The 24,852-nt window shown below is 37.0% G+C and overlaps 1 protein-coding gene across 3 annotated transcripts in view; it reads right to left on the bottom strand.

The window, feature by feature from the left end:
- Positions 1–2,673: 2,673 nt before the first annotated feature.
- ATXN10 (ataxin 10) overlaps positions 2,674–24,852 on the bottom strand; it is a 107,949-nt gene continuing 85,770 nt past the window's right edge. Inside the window, exons 9-10 of one of the 3 annotated variants that reach the window (XM_075507537.1) lie at positions 20,869–20,932; positions 2,674–3,829 (exon numbers count right to left, since the gene is read on the bottom strand). In XM_075507537.1, the coding sequence (XP_075363652.1) occupies positions 3,642–3,829; positions 20,869–20,932 (252 nt within the window). In that variant the 3' untranslated portion in view covers positions 2,674–3,641. The remainder of the gene's footprint in view (positions 3,830–20,868; positions 20,933–24,852) is intronic. The other 2 variants (XM_075507547.1, XM_075507526.1) reach the window with 2 other exon arrangements.

Genomic DNA, 24,852 nt, shown 5'->3' with positions numbered 1-24,852 from the left:
TCCGCCGCGCCGGCTCCGGCCACCCGCGCCCCGGGACTGCGCCCACCCGCGCCCCGGGACTGCGCCCACGCTCCCGGCCCCCGGCACACCTTCCCTCCCCGCCCCCGCTGCCACTGCCACTGCCACCTTCAGACACCGCGGTGGCGTACGCTGCATAAGGAATCCTTAGGGATTTTAAGGAGGCAGCGAAAAGGGAAGGGGAATTCGGTTCTTCTGCATCACTTCATAAATCCCCTCCTCCCCAACACGGAATACGAAGAAGTCCACTTAGACTACTTAGATAGCAAATTCTAAGTCAACATAAAACAATGGCATAGAAAAGGCTAGGTACAAACAAAGGTTTAAGGTAATTTTGGGCACAGCCTCACATTTTTAAAACTTTTTCATTTGCAAATAAAGGGAAGTTCTTTGGAGTCTCGCTATGCAAACACACTGACCTCAAAACAGAAATTCAACTGCTATATAAAGATTACGACAATGGTATTAACTGCCTGGGAAGTTATTTTTTGTTGGTTGCATTTTAAAATGTATTTTACAAGTGCTTTAGGCAAAACAAACCTAAATTATTAGAAGCGGTAAAAATTCAGAACTTTGCAAACATTTAAGCTTATTTCTCACAATTTGCAAGAAAGCTCTTTAAAAATCTATCCACTTATGATGAAAAACCAACTCCCTATTCCCTTTTAATAACAAATAGACCTTAAAAAAAAAAGATCCGATCACTATTGTTTGAAAGCACTCGAAAGCAATAAGATGGTCACAAGACTTGATCTGACTGTTCTGCCCCTTTACAAACTCAATAAAGCTTGCTTTTTATGACTGATTGCTGTGCTGTATTAATCCCCTAGCATATAAAACAAGCCTATTGGAGACTGGGACTCCACTGGGGGAGGACAGGGAAGCTGTTGTGTTCCGAGAATTAATCCATCTAGGAAAATCAAAAGCCAGCCACTCACAATACAGTAATCAGCATGTTCTCCACTGTGAAAGCCCTACATCTCCCGTTTAGAAAACACAACTATTACTCCATTATGTACTGAAACACACAAAACCCTTTTATTTATTTGTGTTTATTATTATTTGGCTTATATTTATGGGCTTGTGCATATTCCATTGGTGGGTACACAACCATCAAGTTAACACCCTCCTCCCCCCCCGTCTATTCCTAACTGCTTAAAAGGAAAAAGGGACTCCCACTGCTTTTTCCACAACCAAAGTTCTTTCTGGATTTGCTTTGTGAACAGGATTTTTAACTCTTTATTAGCCTAAATAGAAGGAAATTCTTTGCATTTTTTCCCTAAACAAAGTTAATTTTCTTTTCAGGATAATTATGTTATTCTTTTTCTCACTTTGTTAAATTATCTAACGTGTTTCCTACGTAGTGGTGCTAAAATAAAAATGTTTGAGGTTTTATAATTAACTCAACTGAAAACTACTTCTCTTTATTTCTAGGTGCTATTATATTTGATGCTCCTTTGTTACAAAAACTTAATTCTTTCCTTTTAAAGTTGAACGATGTAGCCTTCTGAATAAAACCTTTTTTTTTTTTCCTAGGGGTAGAATTCTATTTTTTGCCATTTAGGTGCTAAAAGTATGAATTTTCCATTGTGTTATGGAGATAAAGATTTAAAAACCCAAACAAAATCAGCTGTAAATCTTATGTGACACAGTAATTAAACTGCTAAAATGAATTCTGGCCTAAACACAAGAATTAAGGCTTATGGAAACCACTGAGAAACCACAATCTGATAGACCAGGTGCTCAAGAAGAACCAAAAACATGTACCCTTTTCCATTCAGCTAGCAAAAGGCACCTACCTGTGTAAGAAATGACTTCATAAACCAGCACTTAAACACAAGTTTTTAATATCCTCTGAAATGTTCCTGTCAAATTACTTTAAAAAAGCAAATAAAGCACTTCGCTTATATTCATATTTATTCTTTGCTAAAACAAAGAACACTTTTCTCCCCCATTTGCTTTTAAAGTAAGAAGTCACTACAAGCAACAAAAGTTATAGTCTTTGTTCCTATTGCCATTATCCCTTTATATACATCGTCTACTTAATAAACGGCTAAAGACAGCAGTTTCATATCATTGCCTTTAAAACCAACAGGTGACTAAAATCCCACTAAGTCAATTCCGTAGTCCCACCTGGGCCTGAAATTCCCCCCCACCTGGGACCCATTTCAGTCCCACCTGAAATCTTATGGTTAACTTGAAAAGATCTTAGTAGTCTAGCTACTAAGTCCCCATCAGTTTTAAGCATTACTATCTATTTCTCATAGTTCAAAGCACCATGTGTTTTCTTCCATTTTTAAATAAAAAAAAAATGTATTGGAGGAGCAAAAGCTGATGCCCATGGCTGAGTGCCCGTTACATGTACATGTAGTTTTAGGACGTAAACCTGCCTTTTCATTTAAGAATAGCATTAAATGATGACAACAACATGAACAATTTAACTTTTCTGGGACCCTCCTGTTAGACACAACTGAAGATAACCAAATGACAGCAAGGATATACCAGTGCCGGTAATATTAAGCAAGTAATTCTTGTTTTGCTTAGGCATGGAGGATTACATTTCTTGGCTACCAGGGCAAAGCTATGGCACACACAGAGTTAACCGTGCCCCCCCCCCCGCCCTTTCTTCACCCCCCTTCTCCCCCATCTCATTCATGCCACATTCCACAGTGGCAGGGTCCAACAACAATATAGGAGGGTACCCAAAATGAAGAGGCAGGGCCTTCCATTCTTCTGCCTCTCTTGAATTAATTAACTGGAAATGAGTTTTGTCAATGTTTTGGAAAGGCAGAGGGGTGAAAAGAAACTGCTAGAATTAATCACAGTGAGAAACTACCTCTTCAGCAGTCTGCCAGAGTTCAGAAAACCCATGAGAAGTGCAAAATAAAAGGAAAGTGGGCTGACTTACCATCCAAAGGAACAAATAAAATTCAAACAAACACCCAAGTCTCCAAAACAGAGACATGCCCCAGTGCAAAGGAATGTAGCATCTGTTGCCACAACAGCTTCAGCTTTGTTTTTAATATACTTGTCATGAAGACTGAAAGGTAACAAGGTAGAAAAGACAATTTACTAATAATTTAAATACACGAAGGCATATTGTGTTTAATTCACTAAATATTTATGTACATCCAATGTTTCACTGATCCTTATATAAGAAGAGATATTTAAGCACTATGATTGAAAATTAATAACTTTCATTGTTTAGCCCTGACTCAGCATACATCTTTTAAATGGAGAAGGCAGACTGCAAAGCAGTTATTTCTTTGTTGCGTTTTTTTAATGATAGTTATCTCCAGGCTCAGCAATGGAAATTATAACAACTCAATACTGCATGCATGACATCTTTGTACTAACAAATCAAGAAAGTAATGAAATTTCAACCATCTGAAAAGAGGATCTTTTTCCATAGGCTAATTTACCAGGTATTTAGAAAATGTGTAGGTGTCCTTTTGTTTACAACAGTGAGGCAGAAGTTATCATTTGGCAGTTTTTCTGAGAACGATCATAACAATTCCATCAAACTGGAACTAAAACTGAAGAAATTTTGATTGCCTGAGCAGGGAAAAATATTTTAAAAGAGAAATCCTCTTTTAATGATTTGATGGTTCTTAATTTTTTGTTCATGAGGGCTTTTTCCTGACAGATCTCAGAATTAACTTGTCATCTCCTTTCTCTATCTCTAAACCCATACTCTCAAGGGCAGAATTGTCTGCCAGCCCCTTCTCCTCCATCTGCGCAATAAGCTCTTGGTTTCTCTCATTCTGTTCAGTGAGATTTCGGATAGCATATACTGCCCACTGGTTCACAACTGTTGGAAAAAGTTAAGGATCATTTATTTATTTAAAGATTAAACAATGCTTATTTTAATTTATTACTGCATTCCCCTCCCCCTGTCACCTCCCCCCTCCCCCCCAATCCCTCAAACCCAGAAAAACAGTAGAAATCAAGGGCTAGAAAGAGTAAGACATTTACAGGCAATTACTCTGAACCTGCAAATACTTGCATATGAGGTAATTTAAGTTTAAATGAGGTATGTCCATTAACTTCAGGCAAGTTTACTAGGTTTTAAAAAAACCTTGAATTTAAAAAAAAAAACCAAAACAAAACACAAAGGAACTGCAGGAATTAAAAGGGCATACTGTTTTAAACCAAAATTACAGTTAATTGAAATGTTCCAATGATCTTCCTAGGGAGATTAAAAAAAAAAAGTCAGTCACTGTGTTTACGATCCAAACACTTCAATGCTACACTTCCAAGAACTGGCAAATAAAATGAGCTGTAAATCAGGTAGAAGAAAGAAGACAACTATTATTTTCACACTGTATCAGGTGAAGAAATGTAGAAAAAGAGAAACACATCTTATCCAGGTTAACAACTGAAAATAGCACGCATAATGTGGGAGACACTTAAGAATATTTAACTTCTAATGTTATCTAAACTCAGTTCTGTGTGCCTGGGTGCTTTTACAAACTTGCCAACAGAACAGACACTAAGATCACCAGCAGGTAGCTCCTGCTCATGTTTAAATGGGCACAAGCTGCAACTCATTCACCTTCTAAGGTGGTCCCTTGAGGCCAGGATTGAGGCACATGTCAGGGCCACAGACAAAGGATTTAAATTCCCAGGATTATCAGTCAGGCATCTTCCAAGTGAACTACAGCGTTCATTTTATGAAGCGTCAGAGATGTTAGCCCCAATTCTGTGGCTGAAAAGCTATGTTATGATATAATCTTTCCCAAGTTACCCATATGGGAGGCAAGCCATTCTGAATCACACAAAAGTGGTTTGCCTGCAGGGCACCAATTATTTACTACATGTAGCTTCACATCCAGTAGAAGAATATGCATAATTTACTCATCTCCTTGACGTCTTTTGGGTTGGACAGTGTCTAAGCACAGAGATAAGACAGTGTTCTTATGGGCATTTGCCAGGGGGTGACTGGAGGGGAAAACTCCTCAGTTGTGGAAGATGGGAACTTCAGCCAAAACAATAAAATACAGGAACTTGACTTTCTTACACAATCTATCACGACAGCATTTGGAAAATCCAGTACCACTGCATGCACATTCTTATAGTAGCAGTCTTGCCATTTTCTCTGTGCACCTTGCACTGACTGTTGTGCCTACCTTGCTTGCCACCTCCAACCATCCCTTAGGCTTATACACTTTCAGCAGAGGCAGTCTTTCATACTGGGTTGTTGGATGTACCAAGCAATGTGGATGAACAACAGTACGTAACAGAAGCAGCTTTCCTAATGTAAGACCAGGTCCTGCCTTCACAAGCTTACATTTTAAGAGAGAGGAAGTGATAGACTGAGAATACAGGAGACTAAAAAAAAAAGTTTATGACCATACCTAACCACAGCACTACTTAGATGCCAAAAGAGAATAGAGAAGGGACTGCAATAAAAAGCACACAATGAATCTTCAACAGAGAGAGGGGGGTTTAGATGAAGAGTAGCTTAGACAAACATCACAGGAAACATACATGCTAGGGAACAATCCTGCATTGGCATGCTTCAGTGAAACAGCCCCCTGCCTTTTAATAGCAATTTATGTTTATTTTCACATTCAAGCAGCCCAGAACTGAAAATAAAAAATGGCAAAGCTGTAACAACTATAGGGCTTTTTTCTGACAGAGTTCTTCAGAGTTTGCCAGGAAACATGCTGCACACCTCCTTAATTTAAAAAAATTCTGGTATGAGGTAATGACAGAGGAGAGAAATTAAGAAAAAAACCCTACTATGTATTACATCAAAGCCTTAATAGGTAAACATGACAGAGAACATCAGTGTATTCTCTTCTGTCAGTGCATCACTACTATAGTTAAGTGAAAAGACAAGTGTCAAGCTACATTTAAGTTACATAAACTGAATATTTCCACTGAAGATTACATTTGAGTATATAAAACAACAATAATACACCAAAGAAATAAAATCATATATGAGCAGAATCTCACTCATCAGCTCCAATGGTGAGAGCAAACTTCAGAACAGTAAAGTATACAAGCTGATGAATGCAGATGAACAAAGGCTGATACCTAGCAGCTCTTTCTGAGGTCTGACTTAGGGCATTTCATGAGTGCCAAAAAGTAACATGAAGTTCTCCCAATGGACTGTGAGAAATATCCTACCACCCTCCCTGGCTCTGCTCCTGGGATGAGGAGCAGACTTCTCTTGTTGTGTTCCGAAAATACAGCTCTGCATAAAATACAGCACTTGCATAAAAGAATACCTCCTAAAAAAGAAAAAAAAACCCACTTTCAAAGAGTGACAGTTCTCAATCATGTAAAGTGCCACACAGAGAAAAAAGTACTCTCAAAAAATTTTTTTTGTGTATTAGCCTTGGGAATAATCCTGTTACCATCATCTTTATGACCTTCAACACAAAAACACTGCTAAACCCCACGGCAAATGATGTTTTCCTATTATCATATCCATTCATGCTTACATAATATCTAAGACATCCCCATTATCTTATGAACTCTATCATCATTATGGCATTTATCATTATTGACTACTGTAGCTGAAGCTGCAAAATGGTTTCAATAACGTTTTCACTCATTCAAAAACTCTTTTCTGTATGTAGGTTTTCCATTGTAAATTCACTCATGAATATGCATGATTTCCCTTGTTCGCATGCTGTGCGAGGCTAAGACCTTTGGATGGCTGTGTGCAGACCTAGACGGACTTAAGTGTCAGCAGAGATTAAAGCTAGTCCCCAGCTAATATTCACATTACCCTCTTGCTCCTCTCCATAGAGACACAGAGAGAAAATTAAACATATTCTAGAGTCTCTAATCCTACCAACACTTTAAGCACTTTATTGTATGCTCAGCTTTAGAAAGAGAGCTTCTAAAGTTTCCATAGTTACTACAAATAAGAGCATGAGCCTAGTTGTTGTGAAACTGCATAAAAAAAGAAAAGAAATGCAGCATGCACAGTAGATCCAATTGTGTAGACTTGTCTAGATTTTTCCAACAGAGCATATTGCACTCTCAAATTAATTAATATTATAGACAAGTGAAGATTACAATATCTCTGTCACAGTGCAGAGGGCATACAAAAGAAAGAAAAAATTTCATTGTATTTTGCAGGAGCTTTATTACTAGACTACCTGTGATTAGGGAATGAAAGCAAACATTTGTATGCATTTATAGCAACTTTTTCAAAATCCTTCAGTACTGTATGCTATGGAATTCCTATGTTATTTTGACTTATACAAACAATAACAAAACTGAATCAACTTGCCCTGTGTTCCATACTTGTGTAACATCTTCCTACAGCAATTTAAAATTTATCATCTAAATTCCTCTGGGTCATAACTTCAATTGTCAGGGAGGGGGGAATATAGGGAGAAAGGAAGAGAGGTGGAGAAAATGTGCTAGCAATCTGCCCTAAAGGATGAAAAATTTTACTATCTGGAATCAACATAAACCATGAAAATCTATGCCACTAAATCCCATGGAAGTTTTGCCATTGACTGCAAAGGGAACTTTTCACAATTCTCTTGTTTCTTTTCATATGGATTCTGCTACAAGAGGTTGCTAGAGTCAATGCTAGCAATAGCACAGTGACTGTTTTATAAGTTTAACGGTGTGTGAAAATACAACCGACTGCTGTCAGGAGTCACTAACCAATATCCTATTGCACTACTATCTAGCATGCACTACTAGAGAGGAGGACTTACAAACCATTTCCCAAAGAGAGTATTTCAGCTTTTTATTCTCATATTAGGAGGTCCACTTTGGACTAAATGTTATTGGCAAGTCTACTGCAGCTCTCAGGACCTCTATGAATTGTTCTATAAAACAATTTGGATTCTATGGATGAAAGACAGTAGACGTAATTATTAATGAGGTTTGAATCTGATGACGTAGATATACAGCAATGCATAAGTAATGTTGAAATGATGTTGCTTGAAAACGGCAAGTAGTAAGTTTTAAAAGTTAAGTATTATCATTAACTAATATAGGATACTGAAGAGCGGTGACAAGGAGAATGAAATACGTACATTTCTCTTAAGTCCCCTTGATGTTTATTAATACTGAGGAATTTCTAAGTATAACATCCTGGGTGGAGAGATTGATTTATTACATAGCGTAGATACTTTTTTTTTTTTTAGCTAGACCATTTCCTGCACTACAACTGATTTTCAATAATTAAATGATTACTTAGGAAACTCTCTTCCTTAAGATTCACATGGCCTAATGAGAAAAAGAGGATATTATTTACCCAATTCTATTACCTCATTTAAATCCGGTTTTTGACTATTTTAATATTAACTTCATTTTAATCAAATATAGGAAGAGATACAAAACTTTATCAAGACAGGTGACCCACATGGGCTGGAACCCTAGTCAAACGGGCTGTTTATGCAACAGCTAAAGCCACCCAACTTCTCCAAGAGCTTTTCTGGAACAGGTCTATAGGGCTAGAAACCAGAGATAATGAAAATATAATTCTTGTTAATTGTATTTCTTTCTGGTCTTCAACAAGTAATTCAATTATCACTAAAACTTCTGTAGACAGGAATGAAATACTAAAGCGTCATGTTAGAAGAATCACTTCCACTTACAGACCTGACTGGACCACACTGAAAAGACATAAACCATTTCCCCTTCAAGTCTTTCAGTCCTTTTAAGTACTTTTGTTTCAAAGCAACTTGAAGATAATTCTTCTCACCATTAAAAGAGGTCTCTAGACAGCTACCACAACTGTTAATCACAGTTCACACCAATGTGTCGTGATTGAGCACACATAGTAGACAGTCAGGATTTTGGTCCCTAACAGTCAGCCAAATTGCTTCAAAGCTCTACAAGTTTCTTCCTGTTGAGGGTTTTAGTAGTTTTATGAAGTCCTAGAAGCTGTATAAAATGATAGCAATTCCTTACAACTCCTCATTTACCTTTTTTACGTAAGTTTTACTTCTGTTTAAGACGTTACCAAGAAAGTAATCACAGAAAACGTAAAGAACTAAAGGTGTTATCTTAATGAGAACTAAAGGTGTTATCTTAATGTATTTACTTATTTTAAAGAAGCTAATTCTTACTTTTAGAATTAGTATTTTGGATTGTATTTACTCCTGACATTAAATTATAAGCATCAGAAAATTTCAGAAATTCAGCCTATACAAACTTAAAATACTCTGCCTAGAAGTTAGAATAAAAAGGTCTAAAATATTTCAGTTGCCTGTATTTTTATTTATTCCATATCAGTTATTATGATCTATTATTGCAGTCACCACATTCTGGGTTTAAAGGCTAGAAACAGGCAGCGTCATATCAGCCAGGAATGTTCTTCCTTCCCCTGCTTGACCTGGCTCCTGCAGAGCAGACACAGCACAACTCATCTAACCTAGAAGCCTCCAAGGTAGAGCAGCACCATTGGATGCTGGAAGAGGCATTTATCCCTGATCACACTTTTTAGGGATAAGATTTGTAACACTGGGGAACCTAAAGCAGAGGTTCATTTCTGCTACAGGTAACTCTCACCTGGTCCAAGAGATCGGTAGGAGAGTTAGACCATCCACCACCAAACAAGCTTCGATCTCCACCACTACGTGGCAGCAAAGCTTCACTGGACATGCATGGAATAAGATGCCTGAAGCCAGCCCTTTCCTACTCCTTACTGGGACAGGAAGACCAGGGTGGGCTGCTGATGCTTACTGCAAACACTACCCATACAAGCTTGCCTCTACAAAACATTTTGGTAAAGACAGAAAGCCTATCCCCAAAAACCTGAACTGGGGTTTGCAGCTCGAATTCTACTCTGTAGAAGAACATTGCTTTGCCAGAGAAAGATCTCAAATGATACCATCTCAGAATAGACAAATGGGCAAAACTACTCAGTTTAAAGTAATCAAGATAGTCTCAATACTAAAGCAACATTCTCTGTAATTCACAGCCTACAGAAATTAGGAAACATCCATAGCAGAAAATAATTGTACATTAAATATTTTTTCCAGTTCCCACACCTTCACTAACCTCCCACATCAGTAGTTATCTCTTCCTCTAGCAGATAAACACCATCTTTCTGGTTACCTTTATTTATACCAGTCTCTGAACATCCAACCTATCCTCTGTAATGATGAATCCATTTCTTAAAGTGTGCCTTGTGGGATAGTGGTTTCTTTAAAATGGGACTGATATCTTCTGTATAATCAAACAGGCATGTTATATCTCATGTCTAACTCTCAGTGAAAGTTCACCCATTTAAGTATCTATGGCCAACAAATATACTTTAAGACCAGAATGGACGATTATACCTCTTTTGGCCACACAGTTCTGCACAGAACACAGATGACCAAAGGTCAGTTACTCTTGAAATCAAGCCTCTCAATTCTGTTTCAGATACAAGATATTTTCATGCATTTTTCTGAAAGACAGCCAATCTCGACCAGGAGATTTCACTGTGTCCCTAAATAAACCATTCCAGTGGGTAAATATCTCATTCATTACAGCCTGTGATTTATTTCTGGTTTAGATTTGTTTAGAATTGTTTCCAAACACAGATTTTCATTACAGATTAAAAAAATAAAATCACAGATCATAATGAAGGCACTCAGTAAGCATCTTTTTCATGAACTAAAGAGAGAAACTGAGGGAGGTATTCCAAACTTTGCATAATTCTTGTACCTCTTCCCTCCATCTGTATTTTTCAGCATCCCTTTTGAAGCATAGGCACCAGAGCTATGTAAAAAATTCTGCCAAAGTTTGCTATATGGATGATTACAGATGCAACACAGTTGCCTGCTCCTTTTGGCTATTAATAATTCAGAAAAAGTGAAAAAAAAAACCCAAAAACTCACAACATTCAACTGCCCTCTTACTCCTAGCTACACTCCTGCAAGAAGAGTCCGAGCTCTTTCTCCAGGTTATTCAGAAACACATTTTCAGCACTGTCCAATTCTGACACCCAGACCCAAATCATGAGGCTTATTCTTAGTTCCAAGGCCTGACTGGTTTTAACTGCATACTCACTTCAGTGATGGCCAGCTAAATGGTACTCAATGTTCATTAGTCTGTTGACTACTGCAGCAATTTGAGTTACTAAGGCATTTCTTACCCAGAGCAATGTGGGGATTTTTCTCCCCAGATCACTAGTATTTCTAGGTTAACAGATTACCCAAGACACCACTGAAAAGTATTATATACCCAGACTGCAATTAGTTGTTAATGCCTGCCAGCTAAACAACATTTAATCCATATTCTATGTACCTCCTTTCATGCTCTGCAGGACTTAAAGCACAATGCCAACACACCTTAGTATACCATGAAATTAAACACAAAATTTCAGTCAAGTACTCCAGAGCTACAAAAGCCATAATACATGTTTAGCTATGTCAGGCTATTTTTATTATAATGTCTCTTATGCCAAAACTTACAGAACTTTAAAAAAAAAATTAAGCCATAACCTCTAGTTTGTTTTACTTTTTCCTATACTCAGACTTGTAATACTAGCTTAAAACCATGAATATGACACATTCATTTTTGCTGCTTAGGCTGCCAATTTTTTTTAAAATTATGACTTACATTTTTAATAGAAACCCATAATTTATGACTAACTATAAATCATCTGGTTTTAAAACAAAGAATCACACTCTTGATCAATCTCAAGCTAATGCTCCACAGTTACAATATTATGTTCTTACAGTTCCTTCTATTACACTAATCCCATTTTAAGAATTCATGACAACTACATCTGTTAGTTATCTGTAAGAGGTACCAGAGAGTTAGCAGGTTGTTACATTAAAAAGAAAAAGCTTCAATTGCTGTTACCTAACAGTTAAAAATGCCTTAGCTTATCTTCTCTTCCCAGGTACAGAAAAAGAAATGCAAAATTCCATTAAATTGAAACTCGTGTATCAAATTACTATTAAAACCTACCGCAAACATTGAGATGTTAAGCACTGAAGTATAGGGGGATGGTAATTGTGTTGACAAACTGATTAAATATCAGGCAGACTGTAGTAATTTTAAATTTCCTTGGACATGTAAAGAAAAAAGGTCCACCTACACACAGAAATATATTCATGTGCATTTATATGCATACATGTAGAAATAAACAGCTTTTCTAAAATGCTTTAAAATGGAAGTTACAGAAGTCAAATAAAACTTTCAAAAATTTGGAACTAGACTCAAAACCCCAACCTAGTTAATACCTGAGATGTGGTCAAGCTAATTATAATTTATCACTCTAAGGTAGATGACAAGATAAGCTGACTCACAATTTGGACAGAAGTTCTTTTTCTATTTATAATCTCTGGAGATTAATCTATTTATATAGATTCAACAAGGATCTGTATGCCAGCTTATCTATCAACATTGTACTTGAGTATTTTCTTGATTCAGGGTCTCTGAATAACTTAGGTGGCATAACTCCCATCCCTGCTGCTTTTGGTAATTTCAAATGTCACTTTATGACAAGTAATCAAAACAATGAAGGTAAATGAAACTCCAGTTCCAGTCTCATAGACACCAGATGATGTCCAGTATGCATCCAAAAATAACAACGGTTAAATAAATGGGTGTTTTGAAAGATGCAACTAAATTATAACCAGCTAAGGTTTTCCTACCATGTTTTGCAAAATAGCCATTAGCCACAATTATATCTGCTACAATTTCAGGAAATGGTTGCATCTCCTTGAAGAAATCTCAGAACACCAAGAGACAAGAACAAATCAACAAGGTCAGTGGAATGGACTGCAAACATATCCTTAGTGAGAAAGGAAAGGTTAGATTTTGGAAACCATTTCGGAAATAGAAAGAACAAAGTCTAAACAAAGATCTGGGGAAGCGAGGGAAAATGATTTAAGGATCAGGAAGGAGCTACGTAGGACAACGCATTCGCCAGCTGAAGTTACAGATTGTTTTAATAACAGTGACCGAAAATGGGACAACAGAAAATGTCAGAATAAAGATATTATGCAAAGCATTGGCCATATGACATCTGAATATTCTTTGGAGGCATGCAAGAAACAATGTCAAGATGACAGACTGAAATATGATAAGGCGGTGGTAGAAGGCATTCCATTCTCAACAATATTTTTGAACCACTCCTAGCTTTATTTAAAAAAAACAAAAACCTTTGGGTCTCAAATTTCTAGTGCTCCGTCTCAGCCCAGAGGGGAATTTTTCAAAAGAAAGTCTACAGAAAAATCAAGCAAGCTGTTTGAGCTATAAAAGCAGTGAAATATTATATTTTCTCAGTTTCTTTTTTTTTTTTTTTGGTGCTCCTGGTAACTAAAGATCTGCTTTCTTTCAAGAATTCAAACCTGTCATGGATTTAAATCCACCAAGAGGATTAGGGCAGAGGACAAATATGACAATATTTGGTTTAGAAATAGAGTTATTAACTTTAATTCCTCACTTTTACATGCATGAGTTGGTGCCTACAGAGATTACTTTTCTCAAGGGATTAGAAATATTATAATGTAACATTTGAAAGAGTCTTCCTGCATTCTGTATACCTCTGTTAAACTTTATCCAGCTCTAAGAGGGACCCTGTACATCACACAGGTTTCTTAATGATGGTAGTTGTCACTTACTGAAGCTCGGTAGAATTGAGATACTGAAGAATAGACTTCATATTTACATCTCTGCAAATCTGCTTTAGTAATTTATATACTCTCAAGAAAATTAATATTCCCCCCACACACACACCATGAACTCTGAATTTCAGTATTTTAATCATCCTGCAGATGCACTAAATAAATTGCATCCTGAAATTATGGAATCGGCAACCTGAAATATACCATTAGGCATTATAACTTTGTTAAATGTCCAAACACAAAATTTAATCTGTGGTAATTTCTGGAAGAAAAAAAAAAAGACAGCGCCTTCATTTCCAGAGTATCTTTTCCTCTACTGCACACTGCATTCCTCCTGTGGTCTTAGACTTTTTCATGTTAAGGAGAACTTTGCATTTGACAAGAGAAAATTTGTTCTTGGGGAACAGTGTGGATTACTGATATAGCTAGTAGATATAGAACATCTCACAAGAAAACTTCACATTTTTGTTTTCATTCTAAAGTAAACATTTGCTTAGAACAAACATTTCAGAAGTGCAGTCTTTGAGTCAGAAGTTAAATCTACCAATTATGCTTAATCCTGATGTGGTAAGGTTTTTTTTCTTGGTTCTTCACCTTTAGGTGAGTTCTGTTCCAAACAGTTTGCAACATACAGAAAAGATAAACAATGTGTGAAGACATGGAAGTTGTACTATCCCAACTCTTCAGACGTGAAGCCAATGTCAAGAGCAATGTAAAATAGGATTATATTACATGAATGACTCCTGTACTCTTTTCAACAGGGACCATGCACCTAGTTCCTCCCCCTTCAGAGCTTTACAATAATCCCACTTTGGAGACTTTACTCAATATTGTATCGAAAAATCCTACTTAGAATGAAATCCAGACCTCTTTAGTCCATTAATGCTTCTGTAAGAACAAGACTGGTTACTTTCAATGTTTCTTTCAAGAGTGTGAAGATGATCTGATGCACAGCAACAGAAATAGGCATTGGTGGGCAGATGACCTTCTCAAATAAAACCAAAAGCAGTGGTTGGGAATAGCTGTGTTTTTCCCCTTTCACCATAAGAAATACCAAAAAGGTTGAAGCCTCTTGGGAATCATTTAGGGAACTGGCCTACCACTGCAGCTAAAAAAAACACCTTACCATACAACACTGAGGGATTCCCTTATGAGCCACACAGACACCTAGGCTTCATTAGTATCTAAACAAAATATAGCTGTAAAGAATTCACAGCAACTTGCAGGAACAGGGTAGGATTTGGTCTGCTGAATAAGGTGACAGAAATAAGCCCCTCTCAGAGACTGTTCTTGCTCAATGAATAACCACACTTGTACCTGTTCCAATTTCTAGTCTGACCAGTTCATCTGAATATAACTGTAAGATAGAGAAGGAGCTAAGGTTTGCGCATATGCCACAAACCAGAAATCCTCCACCCTCTCCAGGGTTTTAGAGAAGGATTCTCAGCATGTAGGAGTTGAATTGGACTGAACTAGAGTATGGCAATATAGCGATTTCTTCTTGCTTGACCATTCTTTTCATTTTAGTTCCATCTATGGTATTTGGCTGCCACCCAGTTGATATTTTGTGTTGTCTTCGGCACTAGGAACCTAAAGGTTCAGGCCAACAAATTTCTGTTCTTTACCTGTGCTGACAAGTCCCATTCTTGCCCTGCCATCCTCAACCTCTGCTGGGTCACTAAAAGCTTACTATCTACCTTTTTGTTAAAGTCGTAGTGACAATCAGTACCAGTTTACAGAAAATAAGATTCTAATAGTGCTCTGTGTCTAAGGACAAGGGCTCAGCAGCAGTAACCTGGGATAATGCAAAACCTTAGCCACCTACCAAAGAATATGTTTCCATTCAGCCCAGGTAGACTTTGGACTTACTTGTGCAGCAAGGCAAATGTCAATGGGATGAGGAAAAGGGTAATTTCTTCCAAGTGGGCAGAACTTGACTGGGTATGAGGAGGTCATTACTGTTCTCCTCAGTAGTCTAGGTCCTTTGCACTGACCATATCCACTGAAATAATATGATTTTATGTATGCATATGAAAATACAGAATCAAATAGGTCACCTCAAACTACTAAATGCATTGGCAGTGCCTAAAAAGTGAGCTTTCCAAAGAAAGGCAACCATTACCGATGTAATATTATGCTGTATTTTCTTGCCAACATACATGAGATAGCCACATTTACGTGAAAATGCTCAACTGTATGATGGTTCACTCTAAAAAGTCAACTCACACTCCTATTTTTGCTTTCTACTGGCTTCTATTCAGCTGTGAGGCTTTTTTACAGTATGTGGCCTGTTTTACGTTGCACTCTGTAACTTAGAAATAAAATTTCTGTCAGCTCCCCCAAAAGTCTTTGCTGGCATCTCACAAAAACAAACTGCCATTGTTGTAGACCATAGCAACTTGATTTCTTCTAGCTTTAGCCAGAAGTTTCATGAACCACAATTATACTTGCTGCTGCCATGAAGTCAAAAGTATTTTCAATCTACCTCTCAGATGACTTTCAGACTGAATAGAATAGAAGCAGCTTAGGGAAGGAGTATCTGAAAATGAACTTACATTTTCTACTTTTTCATCCATTATTCAAACTAAGGGGCCTATGTATGGATATCCACAGCAACCACAGGTTTTCCTTTCACAAACGCTGAAAATTCTTACTCCTAAAACATAGCCAGCTGGGTGTTTACTCACATATATAAACATATATATGTGTGTGTACACACACACACACACACACTACACAGCAGGATAATTTTTCTTCACATATGACTGCACTTTTGGCTAATAGAAAAACATGCCTGATTACGGGTTAATATAATATGGACACTTACATATGGTCATTCCAATTAAATTCAGACATTCACAAAATCAATTTATGAAGAGACCTACTATAAGAATCTCAAAAGGGTAAGATTGGCAAGCATCCTGAAAAAACAAGAATATTCCATCTTCAAAACTGCATTTCACTTCTGATTTTCAAGTTTTACCAGTTTAACTAACAGCTATTGCACTGTAGTACTTTGGATAATATGTTTTTTCCTAAAATAGTAATAAATATTTTTAAGGACAGACATTAAATTATTAAAAAAAGAGAGAGAGAAGGCACATCTTTCCGTGTTACTCATGAGCCTAAATGTTAGGGAGGAGTGGAAAACCAGACAACTTAGTTAAGGTAAATTGAAAAGTCTTCAGTAATAAACAGGTTAGTTTATTTGAAGTCTTTCATAAGCACCTTTTCTGTATGATTAGGGTGAACAGTCTTTTGATCAGAATGGGCTGTCCTTCCTCCTTATGTTTGCCTTAAGCAAGTGGAATCTGTGAAAGGTCAGAAATGAAGCTGGAAGGAGCAGTAAGAACTTAGGATGAGGTAAAAGACAGGAACAAAAAGAAAGGCTCTTGTCTGATGGTAGAGCCTGTCAGAGATGAAGATGATGGTAGTTCAGAAAGCAAAAGAGAAGATATTTTAATTTAGAACACCTTTTCAACCCAAATAACTTGAAAAGCAGGATCTGGAGTAAATTTTTTACTAGTATTACCCAGATAGGCATCTCCAACCCAGTCTGCTATTCTGTGGCAGGTTCAATTTATTTGTTTTTAAACACAGGTTACATAAGTAAAGCACAACACTCCCAACTTTTCAGAAGCAGAACGAGAAACTGAATTTTTAAAACCAAAAATTTATCTCACGAAAGAACCTCTCCCTAAATCTAAAGGCAAACAAGTCCACTTGCATTTTGAAACACCCTTTTTTCTTTTGAATACAGAAGGACAGTTATGACTAGGATACAGCCAATTCAAGATGGAAGATTTAAGGGATACAGAAGAAGTTAAAGTGACATTCAACCTCCTCTGAAGTTTAACTCTTCAGACCCCAAGGTCTATAATGAACTGCATCTCCCCAGTCTCACTCTATTTACCTTTTCCCCTGTGCTAAAAGCCTGACAGCTAACATTTGAAAATCTGGCATCTTTCAGCATTTCTGCACTGAATTTACTCGGAACCATGGAAAGTTACAGTAGCTGAAAATTTAAAATACTAATTCAAATAACCTTTGCAAGAGGTACAGAAAATTTATTCTTAACTGTCCATAATCATCTTCATGTCTGTTACTAACGAGGGTTTTTTGTTGCTTTTATTCATGAAATATCCTGAAGGAAAAAGTACTATTTGTTAGTAAAAACGTAAAAGATACAAGTCTGCCTGAGATGTAATTAGACAAGATAACGGTTCTCCCAAACTGCGCACTGAAAGATGAATTCAAACCTAAAAAGCTAAAACAATGCAAACATGTCAGATGAACTTCAGCTAGCAATCTCAAAAGCGATGAACCTCTTGATATTTCTATGCACATTACAGAACTGTTCAGGATCTCAAAGGATGCAATTTTAAGGTAATGACAGGTTTACAAAGGAGTTTATTTTAGGATAAGAGCAGACCCATTTCCTCTTTCAGTATGCTTCCATACACTACAAATAAAAAGATTTATCAAAGGATTTCTCCTCTCAAAGGTAATGAAAAGCTCTTTTAACATCTAACATGGCAGTCCAGCTTCTCCTGATGAATTGCATACTTTAGGGAAATGATTTTTTTTTCTGTCCAGAAAAAAAATAATCCCATCGCTTTTACCACAAAAGTTACATTTTTCTTTGGAAAATTTTGGATGTGTAATTTGGAGCCAGAACTTAGTTAATAAAAATGTAGAAAATCAGTATATCAACTCTGTTTTCAGTAGAAAACATAGCGACCTCTTAACTGTAGAGGCTTGGGTGTCTCTGAAACAGATAAAGCTCAAACAAAAATGTGCATCTACAAAGACTTTACGAAGAAATATAAGAAGTTCTTATATAAAAGGAATTTGGATGAAACTTTTTCCAGTCAGCTTTATCCAAGGAGAAATCCGAGTAACACAGCCTGAAACCACAAAAACAGGCATTAGAAACAAGAATGTAAAGAGAAGTTTCTGGACATGACTCCCCAAAGGAACCCTTGCTGAAGAGCTACACCAAGCTGTCCCTTGCAGCTTTCTACATCACCTTGGCAAACTGCAGCACCACTGAGTGATCATATTCAAATTTCAGCAATTCTCTCAACACACAGCTCAAGAGCTGCCTAAATACTTCCTTTTAATTAATCTTCCTTGAAAAGAGAAAAGAGACAAAATATATTCACTCTGGATTACAAAGTTACAATGCAGGCAATTTTAGGATGTTTCAATTTTAAGCAAGTAGGCTTTCAAATCTTAGTAAGAACATTGCTCTGGTTTACAAGCATCACAAAAGGGATTTGTGCCAGACAGGACTGGGTGCACAGAGGGAGGACAGAAATCTCTTCAGAGGAATGTTATGCAATGGAGTCAGGCACCTACATGCTCCTAAGGACTTGGTTTGTGGTGTCTAGAAGTAGCAGAATATGCTGCAAAGCAGATGAAAGTAGAGACAGATACAAACTGCAAACTCTTCTGCTTCCCTGCATCAGACATGCTAAGAATGCAGCAGATGAGGAACATTAGAGGCAGGAGAGAAGCAGGGGAGCATTAATTTCATGTAGCACAAGAGCGCTTGGAATAGCTCTAGGTCAAAACGATAAACAGAGTAGTAGCCAGAAGCCGTGCTCCAAAAGCTGACGCAGCAAACTTCGTCACAGCAGGCTGGTCCCCCCTCTGCCCAAGCGCTACTACTTTTTCATATACCTGAATACTGTACACCATGGATCAGTGGTGAAAGCTCATATTAAGAGGTGTCTAGCAAGTCTTTAAAACCAAGTAAGCAAAGTTTTATCTTCTAGTAAGAAGTTTATAGTTCAACCATAAAATGTCAGCCTGTATCAAAAGGTGTAAGAAGTTCCACATTGCCCAAAATGCAGTAAAGGCTCCCATGGTATTTTATTTTCATTTCATTCAAGATCGTAAATTACAACTCTACCCTTTGAAGGCCTCAAACTTTATCCTCTTTTACTAACAGCTAAAATGAAGGATTAATCCTAGAAAGAAATTCTAAAAGTCGTTGCACAGCTGGGCTTTCCAGCAAAGGAAGAGTAACATGGGATCAAAACTCCTTACTAGGTTTTCTCAGGGCTGCGCTTCTGCTTAGGGAAAGGTAACCTTCCCTGCCCTTCCCATCCCATCCAGCAGTGTCCCTTACCAGAATCAGACTGTGGAAGTACAGCTCTGCTACTCCACGCACTGTCAAGAAACACACTGTCAGGTCTCCAACTATAGGAGTAGTGATGAATGTAAAAACCTTGCACATAAAGCAACCAAGTGAATAACTCACACGATACTTAACACCTATTGCTCCTCCACCCAGCTTGTTAACATCTTGCTATCACCTGTCCCTACATTACTTCATCCTTTTAAGATATATTTATATGTAAATGATGTTCTACAGCAAATAATTATGACAATATGTAACATTTTCACAACTTTTTTGTTTTTATGATACTTCTTAAAAAGTGAGCTTTTTCTGACAAATTAATTAAAAAAACCCATTTCATGTGTTCAGTATAAGAAAGCTGACATTACTCTAGACAGGAAATGCGTTTGATTTCCAGATGCACTTATCAGAAACTTACAAGGAGCTAATGATTAGATGACAGAAAATAATAGCTCACCCACTGAACACACCAGCAGGATTGCTATGCAGTTCATGAAGAGATGGATAAGTCTGCTTAACAACTGTTTATCTTCAATATGAAGTTATTTCCCTCTAACAGCAATCTATCTTGGAAAGTCTCTGCTCTTAAACCCCAGGAAAAAAAAATCCCCAATATGAAGCACAACGCCATTTATATTAAAATCTCCCCAACATTTCAGTAATCTGAATCATTAATTCTCTCAACTATACACATTTTCATTACAGCTTGCTAGCCTTGTCTCTGTGCTTAGAATAAATTCTCCAGTCAGATTTAATAAGTGTATAGAATTGATGGGGTACTTATTTCAGTCTACTGAATAGATTTCAGTTGAAGCAAAAGCTCCAAGATCTTATACAATGAACAAACACAGTCTTCATTCAGATTTCTATCACAGTTAACTCTCTGAATTGACATTTGTAAACCAGTACTATTTATTATTTTAGAAAACAGAATATAACCACAGTTCAACTTACTTAGAATCCAGTTCATGAAAGCATATTTATGAGTTTGCTCACTTCTGAACCAAGCATTTAAATACAACCTAGAAACTCATGAAGCCAGTTAGATTTATGTACCAAGTGAAAGCAATGCTGGCATAAATATGTTAAACCCCCACACCTTTTCTTATGAATCATATTCAATAATTAGAATTCTTTTGTAAAGGATACAAGGATTGTTGTCATCAATGCTGCAGTTGTCCAGGATCAAGGGGATGCCATCTAACTCATAGACCTAAATAAAAACAAAAGTTTAATTTAACAGATGTCTCAACAATACTAATGATGTTTCATGCAAGAAATATGTAAAAACATAACAGGGATGTTTGTTTCATCAAAAATATTAAACATGTTAACATAAATTGCAGAGTAAATCTCGTATTATCAGCAGTAAATATCACAAAATAGTAGCACAAGCAGACATTAATTTCACATTCTTCCTTCATTTAGCATGTGTTTGACCGAGGTATTTTTTATGTTGTGCTTCTCACACTGAGCCAGAAAAGCTATGCTTATTGACAGCTCATGCTTGCTTCCAGAAGGAAGAACCATGAAAAACTATGGAGTGAAAAAAATAGGAAGAAAAAAAAAAAAGTTGAAAAATACATATACACACGCACACAAGTTAGCAATGGGGCCACGTGTCTTCTATATCTATGCAACCTTCAAAAGCAATGTGTTACCTGTATGTACCTAAGCGCAAATTCTTTATATCAAGTAAGAGCCAGACTTTCTTCCTGTGATAAAGTGTTCATTATGTTATTAGCAAACCAGCAAAGCTGACATCTGTCATTTTTTATTTTCTATATATACATACACATGTGAATTCACAAATTACACCAATACGTTTGTGTGTGTGGATGAGATAATAATGTATAATCCTAATAGACTCATACATACATACACACCCACACTACCAAGAACTCAGGACAAGCTGATGTTAATAATAAATATGCAGCATAACTATCTTAAGAAAAGTATATTCCATAAGAAATTTATCTAGACTTCTAAGGTACACGGTAACACCATACATAATGATGCATACTTATAGCTTTAGAAAGTGTTAGTTATTTAAATGAAAATCTGTTCTAAATTATCTGCAAAATTTCAGCCTTGGAAATACCTTCTTAAGACATATAAGCATTTTTTTTAAATTACAAAAGTAGTTTTAAAAAGACTTGAGAGCATGAGGATTAATTGCTTATATTCTTATATCCGTATATTATTTATATTCTTTAAGCCATCCGGACATGGTCCTGGGCAACCTGACCTGCATTTAAGCAGGGGGTTGGACAAGAGGTGTATCCAGAAGTCCTTTTCAACCTCAACCATTCTGTGATTCTGTGACAGCCAAACCATACTTGCCCAAAACTTAAAATTCTTTAATCCCTTAAAATTTAATTTCAAACCAAGAACTGGCAGGCAAAGGAATTTAGACAGAATGTCAGTTTAGGTTGTGGCTTGATGATGGGATTCTCTCTTCCATCTTTTTTGTCCAAAATAAGATGCATTTTTATGTACCATGTAAAACAACAAATCACAAAGTTTACACTGCAGGATGGATCAGCTTTCTGAAATGCAAGTTCTGTGGTAAGAGAGGAAAGTTGGGTAGGAGGAGATTTAGATGTGAAATCCAAAACAGACTATTGATCAGTAAAATGGAATCCAGAGACAAATCTGAGCACATTCCTCTTGCAAGCTCCTTTTCAGACAATCTTAGTGCAGAGTCTCAAGCTATGGCATGAGAAAGTAACAGTAACAGAGACAGATATACAAACAGGCAAGGCTTACATGTAAGAAAAGCAAAGAGCATTGATAGCTCTTCAGAACTAACTTGTACATCTGTGCTAACATGCATAATTATACTTACATGAAATACAGTTAATAACACAAGTTTTAAAATATCCATTCTTCCCACAATATTTTTGTGTGTTTTCCAAAGGTCATGCATCATGTATGATGTCATACTTCAAAGCTTGAACAAACAGTGACCTTTCCGTAATACAGTACTTGCACGTGCTTGGGAAATGTTAGTTCTTTGATTTTTACACTGTAGCCAAACTCTGATATGCCTACAATGTTACCTTTTATTTTCCATCAGTGAAATGTTGAACAGTACAAATTAATCTAGATTAAGTGCTGTCAACTGAAATAAACAATGCAATCTGTTCCAGTTTGATTCAAATGGGATGTTCGGTAACAGAGAAAGTAAGTATTTGGGGAAAGTAAAATTTTAATTAAAATCCATACATGCTTCAAAAAGTTACTGTGGGAATATAATAAGATTCCTTCAAAGTTAAGTGGGAACAGGAGCAGCAAACCAAACCACAGCCTTAGTGATACCTTAACGTAAAAACCAGTTGCTAAGTACCACTGCCTTACACACCCACTGAGAGTCTCCTGAAGAGCGTACAATTAAACTGCACCTATAATTTGACCAAGTTAGGTATAGCTTTTGTCACCAGTACGCCAGCTTTGGTATGTCACCTGTGACTTCCTACACAGTGAAATGAAGCAAGGAAAAGAAACCCTACCCACCCAAGACAAATCTATATACTTCTCAGAAGACTCGTGAGGCGAAGAGCTCCGATTCCTGAGCAACCACTGCTAGAGAAGTTCCAGTCCATGCCAGCTGTTCGTGAACCACCAGTGATGCACCAAAACAGCATTTTATGGTAACCTAAGATCCATGCCAGTGTACTGTAATAATCTGGGCTGCAAAGTGAGCCAGTTTTTAATTGCTCTGCATGTAGTGGAGCCATTTCTGCAATGAGTGCCACAGATAGTCAAAACAAGGAATCACCATCCCCCACCAGGCTGTCCCACTTCCATGCTGAGAATCTCTCAAATCTTCTCACTCTCATCTGTCTGTAATCTCCCACACCAGTAGATTTTGTAAATATTGAGAAACCATCACCCTAGGTCTCAACCTCTTACGCAGATTTACTGGAACTATACGGCCCAATACAAAGAGGTTAGTGAATTTTTCCAACTAATTATTGGCCTCAGAGTTTTTCCTTTGAAGAGAAATGTCTGTGAAATGCATAGTGCAGAGTAAGGCAGTGGACCTTTTGCGGGGATCTTCTGGGGGGCTTGGGAAAGGAGTCAATATTGCACAAGCCTCAAATCTCACTTTAAATAAGGTGTAAAAATATCCTGGGAAGAAAATATGTAGTGCCTGGTGTGAAACTGGCTGTAATCCATTCAGATTTTGGAAGAAATCAAAGACAGAAACTAAGGAATAGGACAGTTCTGGTGTCTGTCTTGTAAACATAATTGCTCATATTAGCCTGTGTTACAAGAGACCACTAAACCTATTCTCCATTTAAATTATTGACAATATAGCTGACCAATAACATGGAACTGCACTGGACTGTAAAAAAACTACAAGGTTATTTTATTATGAAGAACTACAATGCTTTATTCTGAACAACACTGAAACAATAACTGAAGCTGCAACCTATGTGTAGGCTGAAATCTCGACCACATTTAAGTTAATTACAAAGGTTACTTAAGACAAGTTAAAAATTAAAAACATACAGCTCTGCACTAGTGATCTCTAGTGCTTCAGTCAAGTCAGTACCAAAAATTTTGCCCTAATGTTATTGTGTCAGTTTCTGAAGCTGTTTTCTAAAAATCAGAAAAACAGAACTTCCAGCATTCAAAGGTAGGTGTCTGTCTCTGCCAGTTAAGAAAGATATCTTTCACAACACAGCTTTATATTGCTGTTCCACTTGTTTTCTGTACTTGCCTTTGAAACATAATGAAGATTGGTATCATGCCAGTGAGACATTTAAATGTATTACACTTAAAAGAAAATGCCTTCCCCAGTGACAAAGTGACTGCTAGGGTTTTTTCTCTTTCTCTGTATCTGGATTTAATAATCTATTTAAATTACTTAAACCAGACACTAAACAGAATCCCACATCGGCAGAGATGCTATATAAATATTAAACAAGAGCTTATGAAAGTGATGAGCCCAGACCATATATGCCCACTGCTCTCATGGCCAAGGAACAATACAGTGCTTTATTAGGATGGTTTGTGACATGTCAGTCCCGAGGAAAAAGCATGCGTTTTCTCTTGATAACCAATAAAAATATTCAGACCAAAATTAAAGCTTTTATGTTATCTCATAGAACTCACATTTATTGA

This window comes from Mycteria americana, chromosome 1 (assembly GCF_035582795.1).
Source record: "Mycteria americana isolate JAX WOST 10 ecotype Jacksonville Zoo and Gardens chromosome 1, USCA_MyAme_1.0, whole genome shotgun sequence".
In the NCBI taxonomy this organism is placed as follows: Eukaryota; Metazoa; Chordata; class Aves; order Ciconiiformes; family Ciconiidae; genus Mycteria; species Mycteria americana.
This window is presented reverse-complemented; position numbering and strand designations above follow the sequence as displayed.